At 42.3% G+C, this 25,534-nt stretch overlaps 1 protein-coding gene across 4 annotated transcripts in view; it reads left to right on the top strand.

Annotated features, from left to right (window-relative positions):
* The window catches only part of VGLL4 (vestigial like family member 4), an 85,545-nt gene extending 65,413 nt beyond the window's left edge, over positions 1-20,132 (top strand). For 3 of the 4 annotated variants that reach the window (XM_073574243.1, XM_073574241.1, XM_073574242.1), the window contains 4 exons: positions 2,398-2,584; positions 12,119-12,338; positions 13,978-14,101; positions 14,415-20,132. In XM_073574243.1, coding sequence (XP_073430344.1) covers positions 2,398-2,584; positions 12,119-12,338; positions 13,978-14,101; positions 14,415-14,683 — 800 coding nt within the window. In that variant the 3' untranslated portion in view covers positions 14,684-20,132. The remainder of the gene's footprint in view (positions 1-2,397; positions 2,585-12,118; positions 12,339-13,977; positions 14,102-14,414) is intronic. The other variant, XM_073574245.1, reaches the window with a different exon arrangement.
* Positions 20,133-25,534: the final 5,402 nt, after the last annotated feature.

The following is a 25,534-nucleotide window of genomic DNA, read 5'->3' as shown; positions in this document are numbered from 1 at the left end:
GTTAAGCCTCCCTTCATATACACTTTAGATTAATTAAAACACAAAAAGAAAGCACAGAATAACAAATGTGCAAAAATGCCCTGCAGTAACAAATATGACAATAATCAGCAAGTGCTGGTAAAAAGATGACAACAAATACAGGGTATTTAGTTGATACTTTTTTTGCAAAAAAAGTGTATACCAAGCTGCTCCACCGCCTCAAGGTAACCCTTAATGGAGCAGTCCCTATCTAATGTATTTAAAACCTGAACATATGAACAGTGTCTAAATGAAGAGGATTAAGACAGGCGCTTCTTAGTATGGGCACGTGGTGTAAGACAGCTCTTTATGTGCACGTCACACAAGAGAGGGGTGGGGACTCAAACCATGCAAAAGCAAGGAAAAAATGGATTAAAAACACATGTGACATGCACCCTGAATTTGTTGTCATCTTTTTACCAGCACTGGCTGATTATTGTCATATTTTTTACTGCAGGGCATTTTTGCACATTTGTTATTATGTGCTTTCTTTTTGTGTTTCAGTCAGTGGGTGGTGTGAACACTGTCCGACTGACTTGTTCACATTTGTGCATGTCACATCTGTTTTTAATCCACTTTAGATGAATTAGTTGAACCTGTCAATTTTGGGGTGGAAAGTGGGTGAATCGTCAATCATCTAATATGTATGGGGGCATTAACTTTCATTGATAATTGGAGCTGAACTTTGTTCTCCAGAGCTGCTCCTTCTTCAAGTGATATGCTGTGCAATATAAAGGCATCCATTGACATAAGATAAACACTTGAGAACACCTTCCTTTAGTGAGCTTTTTCCTTACACCTTGTGTATAGATTACTAGCTGTATCCACCTCATTGCACAATTATTTGACTAATTGAGTAGAGGCACAATTGTCATTTATTGACCATTTCCATTTAAAATACTGCATGGCACGGCGCCGCTTCTTAAACTCGAGTCAAGAATTAGAAATCCATTTATTTTGTGCTCGTTGGATAAGATTCGTACCGGTTACTACCGTCTGACACTTGTCAATACACACAAAAAAAGAAAAAAATCAATATATCCCTGGAGAAGCATGCGGTTAAATGAGGAAAGCGATATCGAGCATCTAGAGTACAAGGTTTGATTATTCACCATCCCGACCGCTTTGAGATGGAAAGTTCCAGTCTGTTATCTGTGCCAGATCTCCGAGTATTCTGGGTCACTTCACGTCTTCTGGTTAAATAATTCCCTGTGCCGTCTGGCATCCCGCAGATTCTGATGGTGACTCTAGTGTGAGGCTTCATACACTCAGCAGAATAAGAAAACTTCTACTTTTAAAGGGGACGTTTCATCGAAGACATGAACATGTGTGACCTGTTCTCAAAAACTGGGTTTTATATTCCTCTAGAGCGGAGATTCCTTGTGTCAAACTTTTGTACCGGAAACATAAGAGCGGAATTGATTTTTATGGATATATTTATAAATGTATTACTAATACAAACCTTTTGATATATTACTATATATGATATCTTTAAGGCTGTGTGCCCACGTTGCTTTTTTTAAGCATTTTTTGTGTGTTTTTCAGGGTCAAACCACATCAAAAACGCTTAAAAGAAGCATCCCATTCATTTTAATGCATTTTGGCCTTTTTGTGCCAATGGATGCGTTTTTTACTGCTAAGGAAACGCTTAGCGGTAAACAACGCAGCATGTTCATTAATTTCCGTTTAGGTCTGCGTTTTTGGCTATTTCCTATAGTCCAAAAGATGCACGGAAAAAAACGCATCAAAGACGCGCTTTTTTTGTGCAAAAAAAGCGCAAAAATCGCGGAAAAAAAACGCGCGTTTTCTGGGAAGGAGACCCGTTTCCTGAGCGTTTAAAAACGCTAACGTGGGCACATAGCCTAAATGTTTTTTTTTTTTTTCAAGCCTTTAAAAATTGAGTTTCCCCCTTTGTAAATTTGTTAGGGAATACCGTAACTTGATTGTTGGGGTACTGACCACTGGGACGCTAAGCGATCCCGAGAACAGAGTTCTAGAATCTGGGCTCTCAGATACCTGTCGTGAATGGATAGGAGGTGAGCGTGCTCAACTACCGCTCTGTTGATGGTCTACTGTTGGAGAAAGCCGTGTTCTGCTATCGCCGGGCGTTCTGTAGACAAATGAATGGAGCCGAGGTTGAGCGTGTTCACCTCCACTTTATTCAAGATGGGGCTTTACTGAGCCCAGGTCCCTGTTCTTGAGATCTCTATTCCTATCTTGCTATTTTTGGAATAGCCCTTTAAAGTATTAACACTGCATAAAATACAAGAAAGCACAGTTTTGGTTCGACAGCTGTGTCTGTAGATAATCACCCACAAAAAGGTTATTGGTTTCCCTTTTCTGTATAAATCTAATATACTCGTTTGTCACCTCTATCAGGAGAAGCAGCGTTACGGAGCGATCCCAGGATGCAGCCTCTTCCGATGCCTTCACTCACCAATCATCGGACGGGCCCTCCGCCTATCAGCCCCAAAAGGAGGAAGTGCAGCATGGACCAAGGAGATGATGAACTAGACTGTGAAAATGACCATGTCTCGAAAATGAGCCGGATGTTTTCCCCTCACTTGTAAGTACCTCTTTAATATTAATGTTGAGCTTTCCAAACATCTTGAGGAAACTGAAAATCTTAACTCCTTGCTTATTGGCACTTGGTTTACAGTTCATGAATCTTGTAAGGGTTCCAATTCCTCGGAGGCTTCGCTAACCTGTAGAAATGTGGAATTTGGTCAAATTGCACTCTTCCGTGCCAAGATATTTTTGTCCTCTTAGAAATGGCTGTGTGTATGTATGTATACATTACATTTTGTGGCCAACATACTTGAACTATAAAAATATTCCATCGTTGTGGTCTTTGTACGTAGAGACTTGTAGGAATTAGGATAAAGTCCTCAGAATGGGATCCTCAACAATCCCAAATTGTATATTATACATAATTATTTATAAAAAAAAAAATGCTGTTCTGGCAATCTGGATGGTTGTGGTATCTGTGATGGTGGCCTTTCCATGGCCACCCAGGTTGTGAAGGGTTGACGACAATTGGTATGCTTGGCAATAATTTAAACATGGGCAGAAACAAGACCCTTACACTCCTCCTCTCTTATGGATTAGACCCATGTCTGGTATCAGTTACCCAGTAAATGTATCTTGCACCAAATGTCACCCTGGTCCAGTTTGAGGCCCACCGACTTCACCTCCCTCCCACCCTTCCATACGGTGGCACAGCTGCTCAGCTGACACAAGGAGCCCCTGCAGTTGTCACCAGTGGTTTTTTTTTTTTTTTTGTTTTTGAAGCATACGTCTTCACAGGAAGGCCTCTGTGGATGAATAAAGCCAACCAACAAATGTTCGGGGCAGGAGACGCCGTCACGCAGCCCCTTGAATGTTTCTTTGTCTTGCTGGCATGAAGCTGGATGTCAAGATGCCGCTCATTCCTTTGTGAAGGAAGCGATCAAGGGTCATTTGATAACTGAGAACTGTGCTTGGCTGTCGGAGTTCCAAGCGTAGAGCCACATTCCGGGCATTCCTCGGCTTCTGGCCTGCTCCCATCCATCATAGGACAGGCAGTGTTTTATTTATCCTGAAATAAATCATGGCAGTGTTAGTCACAGACTGGGCCGGCAGTCTGCAGCCCAGGAATGTGTTACAAATTGGCGAGCCAGAGCCCAAGGTAGCGAAACAATAAGGGCTCAGAACCAAGACAACTAGCCGTATTTATATTTTTTGCCTTTACGCAACTGTTGACATTCCTCCACCATGTGTCTCCTTCCAAGGAAACAAGCAATGGCGTACAAGAGGGTTAACAGAGTAGTAACCCTTTACTACCCCTTTATTATTCAATCTCTTTTTTTTGCCCCTATTACCAGTTTGCTATAATGTATTATTTAATTCATCGAGATTCTTGTAATACTGTGACCGGAACATTTGATTTCCTTATTTATGTAAGGTTTGTTTTTGGCAAAGGCCTCTGAAATTGTGACTACTGTGGTATCCCATCCCCTTGTCACCTTCTTGGACAGTTGGGTATGCCCATTTTTCTTGCAGACTTTTTTATTATTATTTCTTTTTGGAGCATCATTGATTCCACGGTGCCGTACATGAGGAGGGGTCACATACAGATAAAGTACAGAGAACAGCCTAACCATGACAGAGTGGAACGGAAGGGAACCGGACCCTGCCTCCATGGGCTTATAACTGAGATTCTGATTTGGCTTTTATCCTAAGATATATTGCAAGACTCGTTAAAAGGGTCGATAGTGACTTGTAGGATCTCTACTTCCAACAGGTGGCGCTATAGAGTTCATACCCTCTTTACCTCTGAAGAGGCAATTTGCATATTTCTAACACCCTAATCTGTAATTTATTTATTTTTTTTGTTCCCCGGTCTAAAAATATTTAATTTGATATGTGACATGGACAATATTTGCGATGTCTGAATGAATGAATGCAGCAAAGAGAAATGGGTCCACAGCCAACATGACTATTTCATATTTTGCCCTGTTTTTTGTGCATTTGTAGATTCCTGATGACATTTTATTTCTGGACCTGGTCCGGAATTTTGCAGGAATTTAACCCAGAACCCAAATATCCTGGTTGTTTTTGGAACTTTTACCATTGGCTCATTTGAAGCACAACACATATGTGTGTATAATATATATATTAATGTGTGCCATTTATCTGATGTGTATGTGCCGTATATGTGTATGATGAGTGTGTGTGTGTAATATAGGTTGGTGTGTAATTTTGTAGCACAGTAAAATAGACATTTTTTGTATATGTATAATATATATCTGGTGTGTGTGTGCATATGTATATACCGGTATAATATATAATGCGCATGTATGTAATTACATATTTATTATCATTATTGTGTGTGATTTTATTTCTTGGGGTCTGCAGTGCTTCCATTTCTTTTTGGCTCAGATTTCCAGGGTCTTCTGTCCCACTCTTGTCCCATCGTTTAGCTTGATGCATAGTTAATTTCTGATTTTTTTTTTTTAACCTAGTTCTGTAGGCACACAAACGCTACTGGGGCACTGCGGCTTTAAATGGAGGTCTAGGCCTGACCTACAGTTGTGTGGTTTTCTTGTTTGTCAGACTGGAGCCATTTTCTCATTTTCACAGTTCAACTGAAAACAAAGAGCCCCTTATCCTCTCCAAACGCTCCGCTCTTAGGGCTGACATCAGCCTTTTCCCAGCAGGCAGTGTTTTAAAATTAAGAGTCCTCTCGCAGATCAGGGAACGGGTCACGCACCCTTTTCTGTTGGCAGTCCCCTGCTTGCCATGTCTGCCAAAAACAACCGTGGCAACTAAAGCCCATCTCGTCGTCTACCGTGCCGCAATACTGTGTACGTGACTTGTGCCTCCAGGGTGGTACCCCTGCAGATGGCTGCCGTACAATATAACCTCCTCTCTGGGCTTGAAAATCCCCATTTCCCCTGTCTAGAATGTTTCTGTTACAAGCACAGTTAGTTCAGCTGTGTCTAAAGTCGCAGGTGGACGCCGCTAGACATCCAGTGGTTTTATCCCTTTTGGATTCTATAAAAGAACAAAAAGATTTCCTTGGCTGGAAATTCTGGTCTTCATCCAATGCTGTACTGAAACGTCTGGTGATTTTGTGAAACATGTCACCTGATGTCTTGGCGCACAGGAGAATAAGATGCTGATCGCGGGTCCGGCCTCTCTGAATAGATTACAAAGTAAAGGTCCCAGATTGGGGTCAACGATTCAGTAGGAGCACAACTAGATTTCCAAGACTAAAGAGCTTTCATTCACTTTATTATTTATTTTAATGATTCAGTTGTTGCTCATTTTAAAGAATATTAAACCGGTGGAATAATTTGTATTATTTAGGAGCACACTGCTCCCCAGCTTCACCGCTTGTTTAGGCGGCTTTAACTCTACAGCATCGAAGGACCACCTGAGCACTGACGCTGGGTGGACCCTCCTATGTGACCAGAGGTTATAAAGGATATATACTTTTGTTTTTTTCTTTCTCTACGAATCTAAAAACTGAAAGGAAGGTAGTTTCTAACTGCCTGGCTCTGATCTCCTCCGGCACAGAGCAGTCACAGACCACTCCTGTCGGCGATTCAGCAGCTTCACTTCCTGAGCTTCTGCTCTGTTGAATGGGGCATGACTGCTGACATCATGCTGATTGACAGCCATCTCCCCATTACCTAACTGCAGGGATTCAGCTGTCAATCAGCATGACATCGGCAGAGCAGGCCAGAAGAAGAAAAGCTGCTCCTGTTGATGTGCGGAATCTGAATCGCCAGCAGGAGCGGTCACTGACTGCTCCGAACCAGCATCGGGAGGAACAGGCAGTAGTTTCCTCTATTAGCAGCTATCTGCTCACTAGTTTTTAGTCCAGTAGTAAAAATAATAAATTGGCCTGTATTGTGTTTGATAGGCTTCTGTATCAAAACTTCCTGGGGCCAGATTCAGACTGACTGCCGATCTCCTGACCCCTAACTTGCAAACTCCTACATGGCTGTCAGTACAGGCCAGGAGGGCCGCGATCAGTCCGCATTGGTGTTGGGATATACCGCAAAATATGGCTGTCTGGCGTAAAGATGAGCCAGTCTCTTTGCTTTGCAACCAGAGTTTTTGCCATTTTCTAAAATGCATTGTGAGGCTGAAATCTAATTTCTGATTGGTTGCTAATGGCAACAATGCCCCTTTTTTCCCCTCGATACACATTTTATATACGAGATCTTTTAGGACTTGTGTACTGCTTGGGGGCATGCCAGTTAACATTGGCAGTGTGTTGTGCGCCATCTGCCCTGGCAAGACCTGGTTGATGGTGAACAAAGCTCAGTTTGCTGAATAATGGCCGCTTGCACCTGGCGCTGCCATTATGCTGACAGAGAAGTGGCAGAACAGTGTATCGAAAAAAATACAAAAACGCAAATTCCCCCTTGTGACTTAAGTTGCTCCCAGATGAGGTACAAAGACCACATTAAGTGATTTTTTTTTTTCCCCCATCTTTATTCTTGAGTTAAATTATAACTTTGCTTTAGGCTTATATTTTCACAAAAATCACACAGGCCCCGTTGCCCATGGCAACCAATCAGAAATCTGCTTCTATTTATTAATCTGCTCTGGAAAAATTAAAGCTGCCATGTGATTGGCTATAATGGGTAACATTGGCAATTTTTTTTCGGTTCGGTTGAGGTCTGTGCGCAAAGGTGCCACTTCCACGCCTCGGCCTGTCAACATTCATACAGTATATTGAATCCATACTTTCCAACATTTGGGTCCCCATTCACATGACGGCTAGAAATACCCAGTCATTTTCCCAAAGTGCCCATTTTCCAGCATACTTGCATAAACCCAGCACTTGGAGGGCTCATTGTGGGCCCAATCCTCGACACGGGAATCTGAATTTATACTGTTACTATATGCCAGTATACCCAGCATGTTAAAATGTGTCCTAAAAGAACGACTCTTGGCACCTAACTTTAGGTCGGCACAGTATGCCGTGTTCTGGGCTACTTGCTGAATGTTATAATTACGGGATTCTATGAATTTCCTGGCAAATTTGTTCTCTGGGTGTTCTGGATACTCCGCACACCCTGCCCAGCACTTGTATAGACCGCTGTTGGTATAACCCTAAAAGATCTTTAAAAACACCTTAAAAGTCTTAAAGATTGAAGCACTATACGGTGTAATAATAGCAAAGGAAATCAAGAGGCAAAAAAAAATCCAAATTGGGCTTTATTCACGTGTCCATTTATGTATCTGGCCATCAGTGTGTTTCATTACTAGGATACATGCCCGTAAGGCTATGTTCACACGTTGCAGGGCTTTTTTTTTCTGCAAGCAAAACCTGCTCGAAGCTGCTACAAAAATCCGACATTGCTGGTTTTTTTTGCATTGTTGTTGTGTCTCGTGCATGTTGATACAGTTTAGTGCCCCACAAAAAAAAACATGATGCAATTTCATTAAGGTTTTTGCATAAAAAAAATCTGCAAAACCCGATCCCTGAGTTTTTTTGCTGCGTTTTTGCATTTATTCTTTGCTTTCTATGGGTGAACAAATGCTGAAAAAACACTGGGAAAAAAAAACGCCGAAGGAAGTGACATGCTGCCGTTTAAAAAAAAAAAACAAAAAAAAACGCAGCAGTTTTCCACATCGGTCAGGAAAATAAAGTGCGTGCATGAGATTTCTGAAGTAAATCTCATAACGTTTGCTAGTACTGTAAAACGCAGCTTAAAATGTGCATAAAAAAAAAGCTGCAAAAAAAACGCAACGTGCGAACATAGCCTTCCAGTCTATGGGACTGTTCACACGTCCATCACCCATTCACATCTGAGTCCGTGGGAAAAAAAAAAAAAAACTGCCGGCATTTGGTTGCCAGTTATGTGACATCCCAACGATGTCTGGTTCTTACTGTTAAAAAGCTTGGAAATTTTTTTTGAATTTTTTTTATTTTCTGTCCTCTACCTGGATGCCACACTAATGGTAAAAAGAAAAAAAAAAGATGCACAGACCAGAAATGGATGAAAATCATAACAAGTAAAAAAAAAAAATCAAATGCATTTTTTATGTACTTCAAAAATTCTGTCTCGCGCATCGTTGTAATTCATCCGTGCAGTTCATTTGTGTGTTGTCGTTGAGCCCAGTACCCATCAGCACGTTGTCAATATTTCATGCTGAATCGCTGGTAACGGCCTAACACTTGCCCACTCATAATGTCTTGGATGTGGAGAACACTCAGAGCTAACCATGAGAAACTGGATTAAGAAATGGAGGGAGAAAAAAAAAAAAAAAAAGGGTCCTTGGAAGAGGAGGAGGAGGAACCGGTGTTCAGACTGTAACGAAAGAGCCCCATAAATTGAAGTTTTCATTTTGCACATTTCCCAGATGTTTCCTGAGGTTCGTCAGATGTAGCATTTACTAGAAAGTTGGACTCTTGGGACGATGGTTGTTGTGGAGATTGTTGCTACAGACATTGATTCTTGGGAAAGTTTTTGGAACAACTTCTGCTCCCGTCTCGAGTTTTAATCAATTCAACTTGCAAGCACTAAATGAAGGGAAAAGAAAACCTCGGCTGTAGCAGAGAAATGTATACTGTGACCCACTTTCCAAACCTGTTAGCCAAAGTAAATTGTAGCCTGAACACCCATTTAGTAGGAGGATCCTCCTAAAAATGATGCATCGAGGGGTGTAACCGTAGATGGTCATTTTTCCATTTAGGAGAAGTCCTGTTCTATAAATGTTGCGTGATCAGATTTGGCATTGTGACCCAGGAAATTTTGGGTGATACTTCGGATGACCTGTTTTTGAAGTCCTGATTTTGCTGGCAGGGTCACCTTTTACTGGCGCTTAACAAATCCTAGTTATTGTACTAGATGGTGGTCAGAATAAATGATTGTTCAGCCAACAGCTATCTCCCCAACACAGATGAACACTTGGACCGGCGCTCTTCTTCTCTGGGAGAGTTGCTGTGAGCCGCTGAAATTCGGCAAGCTGGAATGTTCTCTTCTGCCATCGACCTCGATTGGCGGTAAGTTGGGAAGACCCCATAAAATTCAAACTGTTGGCTGATTTCTCCAATTGCTGTGGCTTCCACTGACTCTTTAGTGTGTGTATAGTGCACAACCCATTTCAAGCACCATTCAAATGTGACAATAATGCAATATTAACATATCTTGATCGGTACTGCTGGACTTTAAATACACAAAAGCCACACACAATTTCCTGCGCATGATATTATGGTCTAGTTCCCCGTTCTTTGGAGCGGTGGTAGTTCTAGTAGTCATGATCAGCATACTGTTGCCTAGTCTATCCATAAACCGTTTACTCCTAATGTAACAAGTCATTATTTGAGATCTCTGCTTGCAGTCTGTGGCCAGAGACTGTTATATTTAGCACTGATCCCTCACTGATCATGTCCCGCGGATGCACTGTAACAAGCCATGCAGCTGTGCGAGCAGCACCTTTTCAGGATAGGACTTTAACATTAGAGTTTACTTTCATGCCTGCACGAAACATAAAAACCTGGTGAAATCTCAGCTGTTCCTCCATCCTGTTAGGAGGCATCAGAGAGGACTTTTACTTTGACATGGTGCTTACCAGCCCGTTTTGTGCAGAGCGGAGCGCTTGCCAAGTTTGTGAGGCCCAAGGCTCTCTGGTGGGAGGACGCTGGGTTGTCTCCATGCTCTTTGGCAATGATTAAAGTGAGGTTAGTATTGTAAAAAAAAGTCTTTCATTTCATTCCCTTATCCTATATACTTCTCTGTTTCATCCCAGATGGTAATTTCATATTCCCATCTGCAGTTCATTTAAACTGTGAGACGGCAAACTGGGATTAGTGTCCGGTTATATGGGAAAAGGGTATACAGCGGTAGGGCTGGGGGTCATACTTATAGATTAAAGGGGACCTGTCACCGGGAGTATGCAGTCCGATCTGCAGGCACAATATTATAGAGGAGGGGGAGGCTGAGCAGGTTGATGTAGAAATGATGAAAACATAATCTTTTCTCACAACTACATAGTAATCTACTCTGCGCCCCTTATTTTATGACATGATGTCTGCAGATTGGACAGCATTCTCATGGTGACAGGTTCCCTTTACCTTTCTAGGAATTGGTAACAATAAAATACCTGTAGTATAATTACTAGTCATTAATTTTTATAAAGCTAGTGATACAGACATGTCACTTTCTCCGCACTACACGTGGAGGGACGATAGTGAATGACAGACCCCACATTACATATGGAGGGTAAGTAGAGTGTGACAGAACCCCACACTATATATGGAGGGTAGGTAGAAAGTGACAAATCCCAGCCCTACACATGGAGGGCGGGTAGGGAGTGGCAGACCCCCGCATTACACATGGAGGGAAGATAGAGTGACATAACCCCGCACTGCACATGGAGGACAGGTAGAGTGTGACAGACCCCCCGCACAACATATGGAGGGGCAAGTAGAGTGTGACAGACCCCCGCATTATACGTGGAGGGTAGGTAGGGAGTGGCAGACCCCCGCACTACACATGGAGGGAAGATAGTGACAGACCCCTGCACTAGACATGGAGGTAAGGTAGAGAGTGACAGACCCTGCACTAGACATGGAGGTAAGGTAGAGAGTGACAGACCCTGCACTAGACATGGAGGTAAGGTAGAGAGTGACAGACCCTGCACTAGACATGGAGGGAAGGTAGAGAGTGACAGACCCTGCACTAGACATGGAGGGAAGGTAGAGAGTGACAGACCCCCACACTACACATGGAGGACGGGTAGAGAGTGAGAGACCCCCGCACTACACATGGAGGACAGGTAGAGAGTGGCAGACCCTCGCACTGCACATGGAGGACGGGTAGAGAGTGACAGAACCCTGCACTACATATGGAGGGAAAATAGAGAGTACCTTCCCTTCATATATAGAGTGGGGTCATAGCGGCAGATCACGCAGTGTACATCAAGGGCAGTGAGAATGTTCCAGACCTCGTACTATACACAGAGGACAAGTAGAACATGAGAGACCCTGCACTGCACATGGAGGGACATGTATAGAGCGACAGACGTGCACCACACATGGAGAGCTCAGGTGAAGACCCCGTACACTGACGCCAGTTTGTGCAGGGCTGTATCTTTGTTCCTACAAACCTTGACTGCAGGTGAGATGGCACCATAGATAGAGGACTCCAGTGATGTTTCTCTCCTGGAAGTGATGTGATCGCTATTTTGGCTGTAAAATGATGTATGTGTGTGGATGGGATGGATGAAGTGAGCGTTTAAAGCATGTAGGGTAAATATATAGTTTGGTCTGGGGTCTGAATAAAGTCTAGGGTCTTTTATATGAGCCAAACTCTTCACAAATGCTACTGTTGGTCAGGTAGGCCTCCAGAGTTGTCACCACACATGAGGAAATACACAACTTCTTATGCCAATATGAAGGCGGTCTTTAGGACTTGGGTCACCACATGTTATGTCAATGGAGGGCAGGACCTCCAAATGGCGGTACCTAGTATTGCTCCTCTTGAGCCACTGGCCTTACGTAAACAGTGAAGGAGGCCATCTGTTGCCAGTGTGGTCATCTATTTGATGATGAATGACAAGGCAACCTAATGTCATGCATTTCTTCTTTCTGCAGAACCAAGGGGCTTAATGGAGATTACAGAAAAGATCCACGGGACCGAAGTCGCAGCCCAATAGAACGAGCAGCGGCTCCAACAATGGGTTTACATGTAAGTCATATGTATTCCTCCATTCCCCCTGTCAGCATGGATCAGCCACTGGCACTCACCAAAAACAGCGATCTGTCCAGAAATTTCGGCATAACGCCCAGCATGAGTCCCGTGGAACGACAACAGGTAATAAACGTTTTCCGTGATTTTCATGTTTAGATTTGTGGTTTATATGACATACGTGGGTTCAGTGTTATAGTTTGACTTTTTAGTAAGAGCACATGTCAGGGCCGGGACCTGACCACGAGACACTTCTCTCATTTTATGTCATCTGCTATGGTAAGGCGTATCCTCCTGGCCAGTAGCCGTGCGCTATAGCTGAACATCCCCACTGAGGTCCTCTGCCCTCTATGTTCTGGAGTTAGATGCCTGGTAATTACAATGTCCCGCTGCTTTCTGTGGAAGTAAACTAGAGTCCGAACACTAAAATACATGCCTTAAAGGGAATCAGTCATTCAGTTGATGCTGCCCAAACCTCAGGCATCATGAATCACACTGGTATATTATTCTCTGAAACGGCCTGGCTTTTCACAGAAAACATACTTTGAAATTCCGACCTGGTACCATAGCAAAAGATGAGACTAATCCAGTTCTGCCACTGGCCGGCTCTTCCCAGTGTTGCTAGAAGTTATTGACAAGTCTTTCCCTATTGATATGTCAGGGAGAGAGCTGTCAATCACACCTATTAGTGCTGGGAAGAGTCGGGCCGACGTTGAACTAGTCTCATCTCTGGCTATGGTTCCCAGCCTGATCTTCAAAGTATGTTTTTGCTGTAAAGCTTGGGCGTCTCAGAGAACATTATACCTCTCTGCAATTGAACAACCATGCTGTGATTCATGATGCTAGCGGTTTGGGCAGCATGAATCGCCTGACTGGTTGAGGAAGAAAAAACCTTGTTTTGAGGTTTCGCTAAAGTAACATCTTGTTTATACCTCTGAAAGTTTAGATGACCACTGTGGCTTGTGATTGCGTGCAACGGTCAGATTACGTAGAACCACGCATCATCAGAAAGCATCCAATGACGCGCTGTTTAAATCACCTGACCGCTGCAGCCAATCATATGATGCAGCTTCCTGTGGCTGGTGCGGAACACAGAGCTACATGTGTTTGTGAAATGTACCTCCTATTTCTCTCCCTGGAAGACACGGCCTACCCTTGCACGACTGTGGTGGCAGTGTCGAGGAGTTTGACACTTTGGATTACTCAGAAAATTACAGCTGATCTCAGCAGTGGAGGGACATTCAAACAAAAAAGGATTGTCTTAAAGGGTTGGTTCACTTTTTCTGTACCTAAGGTTACACAAACTGGATGAATTCCCCCTTGTTTTACCTTGTATTACAATTCTACTAGGTGCCTTCCTGGCACATTTTCCATTGCTGAATCTTTATTTGGAGCGTGCGCCCGATTTAGTTATTTTTTTCTTCTTTTCTTGTATAAGAACTCTCTCTTTTTAGGGATTATGGCTCTATGTTTAGCTTGTACTATTAAGCACTGAAAATACTGTTTTCTGATTAAATCACAATTCTATTAAAGAAAGTTGGGATTACAGTTGGCGCTGGCAGCTCTTCGGGAAACGGGTTCTGCAGATCGCGGCCATAGTACGGTCTTGTCAAATGTGGGTTCAATCTACTTCTAATTCTCCATGTCTTGTAAAGCAATGGAAGATACCCAAAGTATAATGAATTTCTAAGCTTAGGGTGTGCATGATAGTGATGTAATTTATCTGTAAATTACAGGGTTAATATTTCTCTTCTCTTCATCATAGAACCGACCGTCAGTGATCACATGCGCTCCACCGAGCAACCGGAACTGCAACCTTTCTCACTGCCCAGTTTCCCACAGTGGTTGCGTTTCAGCCGTGCCGGCAAACTTCAGGCGGCCATCGAACAGTAAGTTATAATTCAGTATATGTTATAGAATTGTCCTGCTTTGGCCATTTACTGTATTTATGCTTGATCTTCAGTACTTTTTCCTGGCTCAGCTATTACCCCTGACCTCAGAAGCGTATATATCTATTTTGTTTGATAGAACCCTCAAAATCTTATTTTAGTGCTTAACTTTGAATATTCTTCATTTCAGAAGATTTATCGATTAATCTGGAACCCTTTTTAGCTCCATATTCTTTAGATATTTCTGTGCCATCAAGTGTTGAGACTTTACTAACATGGAAACCCATTGTGCTCTTTCTCCTTATCAATTCAGCTTTAACCGCTTGTGACCCTGTGGTAGAAGAACATTTTCGTCGAAGCCTCGGCAAGAATTACAAAGAACCTGAGCCAGTAGCAAACTCTGTGTCCATCACTGGCTCGGTGGATGATCACTTTGCCAAGGCACTTGGGGAAACCTGGCTCCAAATCAAAGCGGCCAAGGATGTAGTGTCCAGCAGCCCCGAATCTGCGTCTCGAAGAGGCCAATCTTCTCCTTCCTCTCACATGGTCAACCATAATCACTCCCCATCTGTACTATCATAGATTGAATCTCTATGAGATCAGGAGCAGCTGCTTTCACTGGGCTTCGAAAAAAATGCTAAAGATTAGGGGAAGGGGAGTTAATGTTTCTGTGTACTCGCTTGGCACAAAGTGGAGGCCTGTAAAAAATCTTCTAGCAGGAACTATTGTCTATTTGCATTGTAATGTAGCAACCTATTTTCCTGCCTCTGTTACCAAAGAACCTCTAATGCAAGCCTGCTACCCACTGACTGACCCACCACCGAACCCACTCGTTGTTGCGTCACACCAATTGGTTGATCCAAATGCTTTTTTTTGCTTACCAGCTTATAGAACTAGTGCGCTTTGTGCATTTTTACTCCATGTTTCATTTTTCTCTTGGGTTGTATCTTTATGTATATACTTGAAAAGAACTGTCATGTCTGATTTGCACTATTACGAGAGGATCAAGACTTCTTGTGACTGATATTCAGAGGGCAAACTGCTCAGATATGTCACTTGTGGATGCAGATATTTTGTCGGGCAAGCCAGTTGCTTACAATGGTGCAGTTTCCTTTACCAATACTTTGCCGTTCCACCGCTGTTCTCTACGCTCAGCACCAGTGATGGTGTGTGGACTTGACATGTATCCACTGCAGCCAATGACCATCCGACACAGAGGTTTCTGCTGAAGGTTGAGATTGACAGCAGTGGCCACATGCTTTGAAGTCTGGAAAAAACAGTGGTCTATTGGTATGAGTAGTAGAGCGTCTTTTGTCATTTTTATAACATCATAAGACCTTTTTAGATATGGGCTTTCGCCTTACCACCAAGGTTCCCACAGTGCACTCTTTGAGCTTGGCAAAAAAAACAGGAAAAAAAGACCTGGACTTGTGCACAATTATTAGACAAGTGAGTATTTTGACCATATTATCATTTTTATGCAGATGTCAGATGATGTGTAATGAGGGGGATACAAGCGCTTTATCACGGTGTGCAGAATTATTTAGCAGCTTGCTTTACTCAGGCAAAATTGGCCAAAAAAGATATAACATTTTTTGACTATTTGAATCTGTTAAAAGTCTTACAGAGGATGCAGCACTTTTCAAATTGCTAAGTTAATGGTGCATGATCACAGAACCAGCCACCATGTTGACAAAAAACGCATGTTAACTGCCAAAGATTTAAGAAGAATCAAATGTGAAGTGTCCAGGAAGCTATTATCCTCCACTGCTGTCATATCATAGAACCACAACCTACCCGAAGGCTCAGAACTACAAGTTGTTCAATGCTCAGATATATGTCCGAGGTGAGGAAGACTGAAACACGACCACCAATGAACAAGACAATATGTCAAGCCTGGGCCAAGAACTGGCTGGCCAAGCAGTAGGGACTTTGATGCATTTTCTTGAAAGATGTAGACTTGTTCTTCCTGTACGACTGCTTGAATTAAATGTCTTCTGAAACCTGGCCATAGGTTTGGCTATACATTTTGAGTCCATCTTCAACCTGAAAAGGTCCAACTAGCTCATCTTTAATTCTACCAGCCCATAGCAATACCTCCCCTCCAACTTGCTGGAGTCTGAAATGACGTGGAGCTTGATGCCCATTACTGACCCAGCCATGGGCTCATCCATCTGGTCTGTCAAGAGTTGCTCTCATTAGTCCATAGAATCTTGGAACAATCTGTCTTCAGATATTTCTTAACCTAGTCTTAATGTTTCACCTCCTTTGTCTTGTCCAGTGGTGGTTGGTTTTCAGCCTTCCTTACTTAGGCCATGTCTTTGAGCTCTGAACACCTTACACTTCTAGGCCTCCAAGGAGGTTCCTGGTCGCTTCAAGATTGACTCTTCACGTCCCCTCATTACACATCATCTGATCTGCTTCATCCAAACTTATACAGTTTGGAGTTGGACCATCTGCATAAAAAAGATATTGTCAAAATACTCACTTGCCTACTAATTGTGCAGGCAGTGTCGTTCTGCGCGAGTTGTCGGGCAGCATTCTAAACATTGGCTTAGCTCGCAAAGTTGCTGCATGCACAATGTTTAAAATAGGTCAACTTCTTGGATGCCATCATTAAGGACTAGGAAGGTCTGGAACAGAGCGTATCGATGAGGCTTTTTGTCGGCTTTCGCACCTGGACTGCAAGTCAGACACCAGGGTTCTGCAGTTTTCAAGCACAGAGGTCTGAAAGAGTAATAGTGCGTTGCGTGCATTCTTCATGATAAAATAGCTGGTAACTATTAATTTCAAGACAAGATCAGAATACGTATTATTCTCCTCAGATTTAGTTTATTTTTATCAGTATAGTCCTCTGACATACTTACTGCTGGTACAGTTGTACTCATGTAATATTATAATTGCGGTAACCAGCTAGAGCCTCCGGACAGGCGTTGGTAAATCTGTTTAATTAATTCTGATAATGTGTGGTACAGGATGCTGTGTATCTCTGCTAAGCAATTGGCTACGGTTGCTTCTGTTTGTGTCTTATGTTTTCTAGATCGACGGCCAAACAAGATTAGATTATATTGACCTTACCCCTGAAATCTGGCAAATTAAAGTTTTGGAGTGAGTTTAAAGGGGATCTGTCAGCAGGTTTTTGCTATGCAATCTGAGAAAAGCATGATGCAGGCATACATATCCTGATTCTAGCGATGAGACACTTACTGGGCTGTATTTTGCTTTTTCAATACAATCAGTGTTTTATTAGCGGGAGATTATCACTACAGGACTAGTTATTTTGTACCTCCTGGTCCAACCATGCCCCCACCACGGACTGACTGCTTTCTGTGTCAAATTTTATATTCGCAGGAAGCAACCAATGAGGGGGTGTGGGCGGGGTTAGACAAACAACTCTGCAGCAGAGAAAACAATGATTTTTATCGTAACTGCTGCACCCAGTAATCTAAGTGACACATCACAGGAATCGGGGCCTCTGTCCCTACACCATGCTGCTGTCAGATTACACAGTGAAATTCTGCTGACAGATTTCTTTAATGCTTTGTGCAAGTTGGTGTCGCACTTACATTCCTTTTTTTTTTTTTTAATGACTCAATTTTAATTTTTGCCAGCTGTAAAATAGCTCCAAACCTAATTTTTTTTTTAATTAACCTGCTCAGCTTTTTTTTTTCCTACATTTAACATCCATACATTCCAGCCTCCTTGTGAAAACATTGTGATATTTCATATACAAGTCTATATATCTCCCTCTATTTTAAATATACACCTATTACTGTTTTAACCTTCACAGTGCAGGAGCGACTGACTCCATCTAGAGAAATTTTGTTTGTAACGGGCCCAGTCACGGCGTGTGTGGCCCCTTCCCTTGCCACAAGCTGCTCCATGGAGTGATATTGCCGCCATGCAGGTGGCATATATTCAATATTATCCCAAATTCAGACATTTCACTGCTATGTTATTGGCTAGTCCACGCTTTAGCGTCTGCCATTCAACGTAGAAAGAAAAGGAAAAAGCCGGGGAAGAGAAAAACAAAAAACAAAACACTTTTAAATGAACACTTTTTTTTATATAGGTAACTTTAAGACCATCATTACGCTGTGCGTAAAGAATGTACAGAAGAATTTGTAGGTATTTTTTTGAAGAACAATTAATTTGTTAATGATATGTAGCTATTTAATTTGCCCTTTCTTTAATTGTAATCATAGCATTCTGGGTTTGTTTGTTTTTCTTTTTTTTGTTTGGAATAAAAAAGTTGATTTTTTTTTTTTTTTGTAATTTTCCTCTTGTTTTAGATGTGTCTGTAGTACAGTGATGTGCAGGTACACTTGTATTCTGTAGAAACGCTGCATTAATATTGGATAGCCACTAGCATGTTGTTGCTCCAGTCTTGAGTAGTTTGGAGGTGGACTCTGTGCAAAGTGAACGCATTGCTGCTCGTTATCCCGGACGGAAGTTGTTTTTTTTTTGTTTTTTTTTAAATAAAAATTTAAAAAAAAAAAAAAAAAGAAATGACGAAGAAGACCCGTGGACTCAATTTGGGGTTTTCTCTCTTTTTGTAAGTGTCCTGGGCAGAAAGGCAATCTGATCACTGCAGCCGTGCAGAAGATGTGACTCTCACCGTAACAATCTCATATTTGTGTGTGTGTGTATATATATATATTGGAGGGAGGGTTTTTCGTATCTCACGTGACTGTTGCCCTATCTGAGATAGGCGCGTCGTGTGCAGCACAGGCGGTCAAACCTTAGACACTAATATAAACCGGAGCACTCGGCTGACAAACGTTGTTATTGTGTTTGTTTGTTTAACCCATAGCACATTTTATGGCCGTACGCAGATCATTACGTAATATCTGACTGCACATCCGTGTCGGCTAATTCTGCTATTAAATATTGGTAATGTGTTGTGTAATGTCGCTGGTTCTAATATACGTCTACATGTGGAAAAAAAATAATGAAACTTGGAAGAGTTAAAGTGACCCTCCAAAATGCACTGAGAAGCAGCCATACTTTTTTCCTGACACCCTCTGGTTAACTTCCCTATTAAAATTGGTGATCTGGTCCACCTGCAACCAAGATTGGCACAAGCAAGGGGAGTAGTGACAAGTCTAAACCATACCTCCACAGCCAAGGGAAGGCTGGGGAGTAGTGATGGGCGGACCTGCTCGGATAAGGTTGTTATCTGAGTGTGCTCGGGTGCTGACAGATTATCTTCGGCGTGCTTGAATACTATGTTCTATTCCTCGCGGCTGCATGTCTCAAACAGCAGGGATTGCCTGTTTGTAAGAAATTCGCTGCATGTGTTGCAACTGTCAGAACAGCCGCGGCAGCACGAACATGCCGAAGAGAACACCTTATCCAAGCACGTTCTCTCAACACCACTGTCGAACGAGACTTACCACTGATCTCCCCGTGTCACTGCTGCAGCCATCTTGGACACAGGAGGCAAGTTTTAGTGAAGGCACGGGTAGGACAGACTCATTTTTAGTTGTTTTTCAGTGCCGGGTTGGACAGTCGCTTTATGGGAGGTTTTTCATTTTTGGAAGCATCACTAGATGTCAGACTACCGTCCAGTTTCGCCATTGGACTTTTATTACACGAACAATCTGGTTTTGACATTTGATTGTCTCCCGTGCGGCTTAGAGGCAACGATCATGTCTTTTCGTAATGAACAAAAGATCCGGAAGCACTAACTTCATTAAGATGTGAATATTACCAAAAATAGATACAATTTCAAAATTTTGTAAAGGAACAAAAAAGAAAAAAAAATTGGGCTCTTGAGATCAATGTGTCCTTGAAAACCAGCGATAAAACTAAAATGTCTGCGTCTCCAGAATGAAACAATCCGCAGGACATTTTCCAACATTTCCATGTTTGTAAATCTGTAATATAGCGTCCTGTTTTGGCCTTGTTTTGTCTGGTAAATGATGGGGAAAAAAAAAAAGTTTGGCAGGCCATCTTTTTTTTTTTTTTTTTTTTTGTTGTTTGTACTTTAAAAGTAGCCTTAAAGAACAATAAAGTGCTCTTAAGCCGCTCCAAGTCTCCGAGTGATTATTTGTCCTCAATCAGTGATGATACGATCTTGAGTCTAGCAGAAATCGGCCTAAAATGTCACACTAAATTTTTGGTGCAAAGTATCGGCATAAATATTACAACTTTCCACCATCTACAGATGTGGCACATTTATCCTCCAGAATCAGCCACTGGGATACATTTTAGGCTGTCTAAATATTACAGTATTAGTAAATCTGTCCAATTCTGTGGTTTTTTTTTTTTTTACCCCAATATTGTTTCTCTTGGTAACTTATCTAATTTCCAGAAAAATGGCAATTTTGTTTTTATACCACTTGTATGAGATTAGTGAAAGATCCTCGTCTCCAGAAACGGCAATTAATGTTTCTATTATTGCAGTGGAGAGACATTTAAAGGGTCTCTGTTACTGCCCCCCCTCCAAAAAAAAAACACACACTTATTTTTGTTGGAGCTAAAATCCCCATAGGAATGTATAACTTGTGTAGATTTTATTAATATTGTTATTATTAAAAATTGTTATTACATATGTAGGAGGTGCTCCTATGCCCGCATGGTGTGGCCAAGGACTTGGTGCACCGTTCCACCCCCTCAATCACAATCCTTATGTTTGACCGTACGCTGTCTGAATAGAGTCTGCGACCGCTCCTAGAATCACACAGTAGTGCTCTGCAGTGTCGGTGTGCGCGCTCACTGCTTCCTCTCCTGTCTGCAGCGGCCGCCCACTACTGAATGAACCTGTGTGCAGTGAGCGGCCCCTGCAGACAGAGGGACGAGCGCACGCCTCAGTAACCTATGCAGGCAGGGCTACGGAATCAATTTGGGCAGGTGAGAAAATTTTAGGGGCCTAGCCCTATCACTAGAGGACTGGTAAACCTGCTGCCATGTAGTCGAGCATATCTGACCTGTGTAGTCACACCCCCACCACTGATTGGCAGCTTTCTGCTCATGTACTCAGTGGTGTGGGCGGGGTTTGAGAGTTCAGCTACTTCTGTAGTTTTGATATAATCTCCTGCTGATCAGTGATTGTAACTAGAGAACTAGTAAACCTTCTGCCATGTAGTCCTCCATATTCATGAGCTCTGTATAACCCCGCCCTCACCAGATTGCACACACAAAGCTGCCAATCAGTGGTGTGGGCGGGGTTATACAGAGCTCAGCAGTCAGAGAACGGCTAGATCTGTAGCAGATAAAACACCGATTTTTATCAAAACGACCAAGCAGCCCAGTAAGTGGATGCAGGGTCTTTGCCCCTAGACTATGCTGCTCTCTAATGGGGTAGCACAAAAACCTAGGTCCATATTTCCTTTAAAGATCCTGTTGAACTTCGCTTTTTTGGGTGTGTTTTTTGCCTCGTATAATCATCTTTGTAAATTCTAAGAAAAGGTTTTTTTTCCATGCAATTAAAGTTACAGAATTTCTGCATATATTAAACAAAAACACAATCAGATTTGATTGCATGATTTCTTTTCTTCTCTACCAGAGATATATTTTAAGGATAGTAAATTGAAAAAGATGTGATTATATATTTTTTTTTTTTAATTCCTGTTGTAGTACAGGCTTTAGCTCATTTCATACCCACCAATATCTAAAATTGCCAAAACTGGGCCATTCCAGGGAGATGGAGCTGAAATGTCCCACGCCGGGCTCCTTCAGGCAAGGTTTGCATAATCTCTGCTTCTTTTGTCCAGATGACGCAACTGTCTCGCCGCTTGTCACGAATGGCACTTGGTTAGGTAGCCACGGCTGGCGCAGGCTTCGGCACTTGGTTACCTAGCCACGGCTGGCGCAGGCTTCGGCACTTGGTTACCTAGCCACGGCTGGCGCAGGCTTCGGCACTTGGTTACCTAGCCACGGCTGGCGCAGGCTTCGGCACTTGGTTACCTAGCCACGGCTGGCGCAGGCTTCGGCACTTGGTTACCTAGCCACTGCTGGCGCAGGCTTCGGCACTTGGTTACCTAGCCACGGCTGGCGCAGGCTTCGGCACTTGGTTACCTAGCCACGGCTGGCGCAGGCTTCGGCACTTGGTTACCTAGCCACGGCTGGCGCAGGCTTCGGCACTTGGTTACCTAGCCACGGCTGGCGCAGGCTTCATTTGTGGCTCAGAATAGGGCAACAAGGAGTCACCAGAATACCTGTAGTGACACTTTACATTATTCAATGGCTCATGGTTTCGTTACTTGGTGATGGGTCCAGTAACGCAATAACGGTCACCCTTAGGGTTAATGGTTTCCCACACTTTTGAACTCCGGGGGGACACATCAGTCTGTATAACACAGCGCTAGCAGAAATGACATAAAAACGAGTCTTTAGAACGATTCTCAAAGGCCGATTCAGAGGAAACAATCGCAGGTCTATTTATAAGCGCTTCACCAATTCAGCATTTCGTTCGGGCAGTTTATTTATAACATTCCCAACAAAACCTCCTTTCACGCGGCATCTGAACATGATAAAAATCCCAATGAGCCTCTTAAGCCATGGAGCCATAACAATGGTCTATTCAGCGGCCTCCATTTATTAATGGTTTCTGACATTTCTGGTACAATCTGACTAATATCACACAAAACACTTCAAATCTTGCACCAAAAAAAAAAAAAATTGGACCCTTTACCTGGTGGTGGCCAAGCAGAATGACATGTCAGAAATGCCCTATACAAACGCAAGGTACAAGTTGTCATCTATGGCTTTACTGGACAAACTACCACTGGGAATGAGCTCCAACTTAGGACGATGTCAGTCTGAATAGGCGATAGACGAGGAATTGGTCTGAAAGGGGGTGGCTAGAGGAAAAGGTCATAGGTTCGAGTCCCCATTGGTGTCTAATGGCTGCAAATCATGCAGCCGCGGGGACTCTGACATATTACTCAAGCCCCCGTGATGCTCGCTCATCGCTAATACTGACCAAATACTGAACGTGTGAGCGGCACCTTAGACTCATAATTTTACCTTGATGGTTTACAAATAGATTTTTTCTTTGCCATGTTTAGTTTTTGAAAAAAAAGCTTTAAAAACACTCCCGAAAACCATGCATCAGAGTCCAATCCGTGTGACTCAGAAAGTGTCTTTTATGAGCTTCCGTATAAAATGGATGAAACACAGAAGACATACCTTTTGTGCTTCAACGTTCCATCCGTTTTTAACTGATCCATCACGAAGAGTCAATGGATAAAAAAAAAAAAAAAAAGTTTACTGAACTAGCCAAAAGTTTTGAGACAAACAAATTTTGGCTTTCACAAAGTTTGTTGCTTCAGTGTTTTCATATTTTTTACTCAGATGATTCTCCTGTTACTGAAGTCCAAATATCAGAATTTCATAAAATTTTGAACTTTTCTTGAAAAATACATCACATTTTTGAAAAGAAAGATTAAAAAAACAATATTGATACTTGACCCTTATTTTCTGCCCTTTGACCTGGCGGCTGGATATCCGCTTCTGGGTCAAAGCCTAACTGAGGAGAGCCCATTCTCATTTAATCAGTGCTTGGAGTTTTATCACAATTTTTGTTTTTCAGTTCTCAAAAAGCTGGAGGACAGTTTCTCAATGGAATTGAAATGTGTAGCGTTGCCTGTCCATAGACCCAAAATTATAATGTTTTGTACTCAGCTATTATATTAAATGTGACATGGTCTTCATCATGGTGGAAAAAGTATTGTTCATCACTTGCTTGCTCCTGGATCATTGGGAGAAAATGCTCTTTATGAATGAAGAATGGGATCTAAACATTCTCTGGCAGTGATCTTAGGCAAAATTGTGAGTGAGCCCCCTCCATGGATGAAAAGCCCCCCACACATGAATAGTCTCTGGAGGCTTTACTGTTAGCACTCACCTTTCTCCTGTATGATGACCACGTTATAAGGTAAAAGTGATAAGTGGCTTGAACAAAGCATTGTCATTTTGGGACTATGGCCAGAAAAATCCACAGATCATAATTCGATTGAGAATCTGTTGTCAATCCTCAAAAAGGCGTGAGAACAAACAAAAGACAGAAATTGTGATAAACTCCAAGAGCTGAATAGACAAGAATGGATTGTCATTATTCAGGACATTCAGCTGCCAGGGGTGAATTGCAAAAGCCTTGAAAAATAGGGGTCAATAATGTAAATATTGAGTCTTTGCCTAAACTTGATGCATTACCCCCCCCCCCCCAAAAAAAAAAAAGTCGCAAGTGATGAATCAGTCGAAAACAACTGAAAAACCCAGGCTTCGCCCACAATTGACATAAAAAAATTAAAATTAGGAGAACGCCTAAAATAGACGCAAATTAGCGATCGTGAAAACAGGCAAATAGACCAGAAAAATGGTGAAAATGCCTTGACTGAATTTGACCCTTATTATTGGAAAGCCTTATACTCTTAATACTAAGTGGGTCTTTGTAATGTAGAACACGTAATCCCAGCATCCACACTTAGAATTTGGAATTGCTGGAAATGCGTTCACAAGAACGAATACAATTTTATTGTGAAAAATGGCATTTGTTCATAACTCAACTTCTACGCTCTACAAAGCCGATCACTGTGCTCCAAATAGTCACGGTAGCTGTGTGGGTGTTTATAAAAAAAATCTAAATAGGAGAGCTACTAGAAAAGGTCAGCTTCCGGAAACTGGAGGCTAGCCATGCCCACACGTGACCTTTCCTAATTTATTAAGATACAAGTTTCATTTGCTGACTTCCCAGCATAGGTTATGAACTGGCTTCTTCATCCCACGAAGGAACGGACAGAATTCACAATGGCACCATCATGTTGTCCAGATTTCTTCTGCCAGTAAAATGTAGATGGACAATCCTCATCATAATTCTGGGTCATTTTGAAGTATTTCCCACTTCTAAACACAGAAAAATGTCAATCAATGATTTTAACATAGGAAATAGCAATCTAAATTGGTGAAGAATAATTGTATTTCGATATGCTCTCAATTCATGATACGGGTTCCGACTATCGGACTCCTGCTGATCCTCTATGCTGGCTAATAATAGAATCAGGTTCTATGGATTGCTGTAAAATATGTATGAATCTTTTGTAAAGAAACACTACACAAGTGTATTTTATCCAACCACCACTGTAAGGCCATACGCATTAGATTGCTGTGGGCCGAGCAATGCTTCGGCCGATCAAGTCAGCAGACTTCCAAATTGGGATGAGTGGACCCCGTGAAAGATCAGGTTCAGGTACCTGACCCAAACTTTATTCCAACGTTCGGTTCGGGTACCAGAACTGCACCCAAACTTGAACCCGAACCACATTGAAAAAGATGAGGACCTAAACTTTTGTTTTTAAATAGTTTTTATTGGATTTTTCATTATATTAGTTGGAAAAGTTGAGGGAAAGAGGGGGGGGGGGGAATGGAAAAAGAGGGGGCTAAAAACTAGAAAACCAAGATACATTTTCAGATAAACCTATTTGGTCA

This window comes from Dendrobates tinctorius, unplaced genomic scaffold, assembly GCF_039654945.1.
Source record: "Dendrobates tinctorius isolate UK_male_01 unplaced genomic scaffold, ASM3965494v1 ptg000038l, whole genome shotgun sequence".
NCBI classification, from domain to species: domain Eukaryota; kingdom Metazoa; phylum Chordata; class Amphibia; order Anura; family Dendrobatidae; genus Dendrobates; species Dendrobates tinctorius.
The sequence above is the reverse complement of the archived record's forward strand: the minus strand, read 5'-3'. Positions and strand labels throughout refer to the sequence as shown.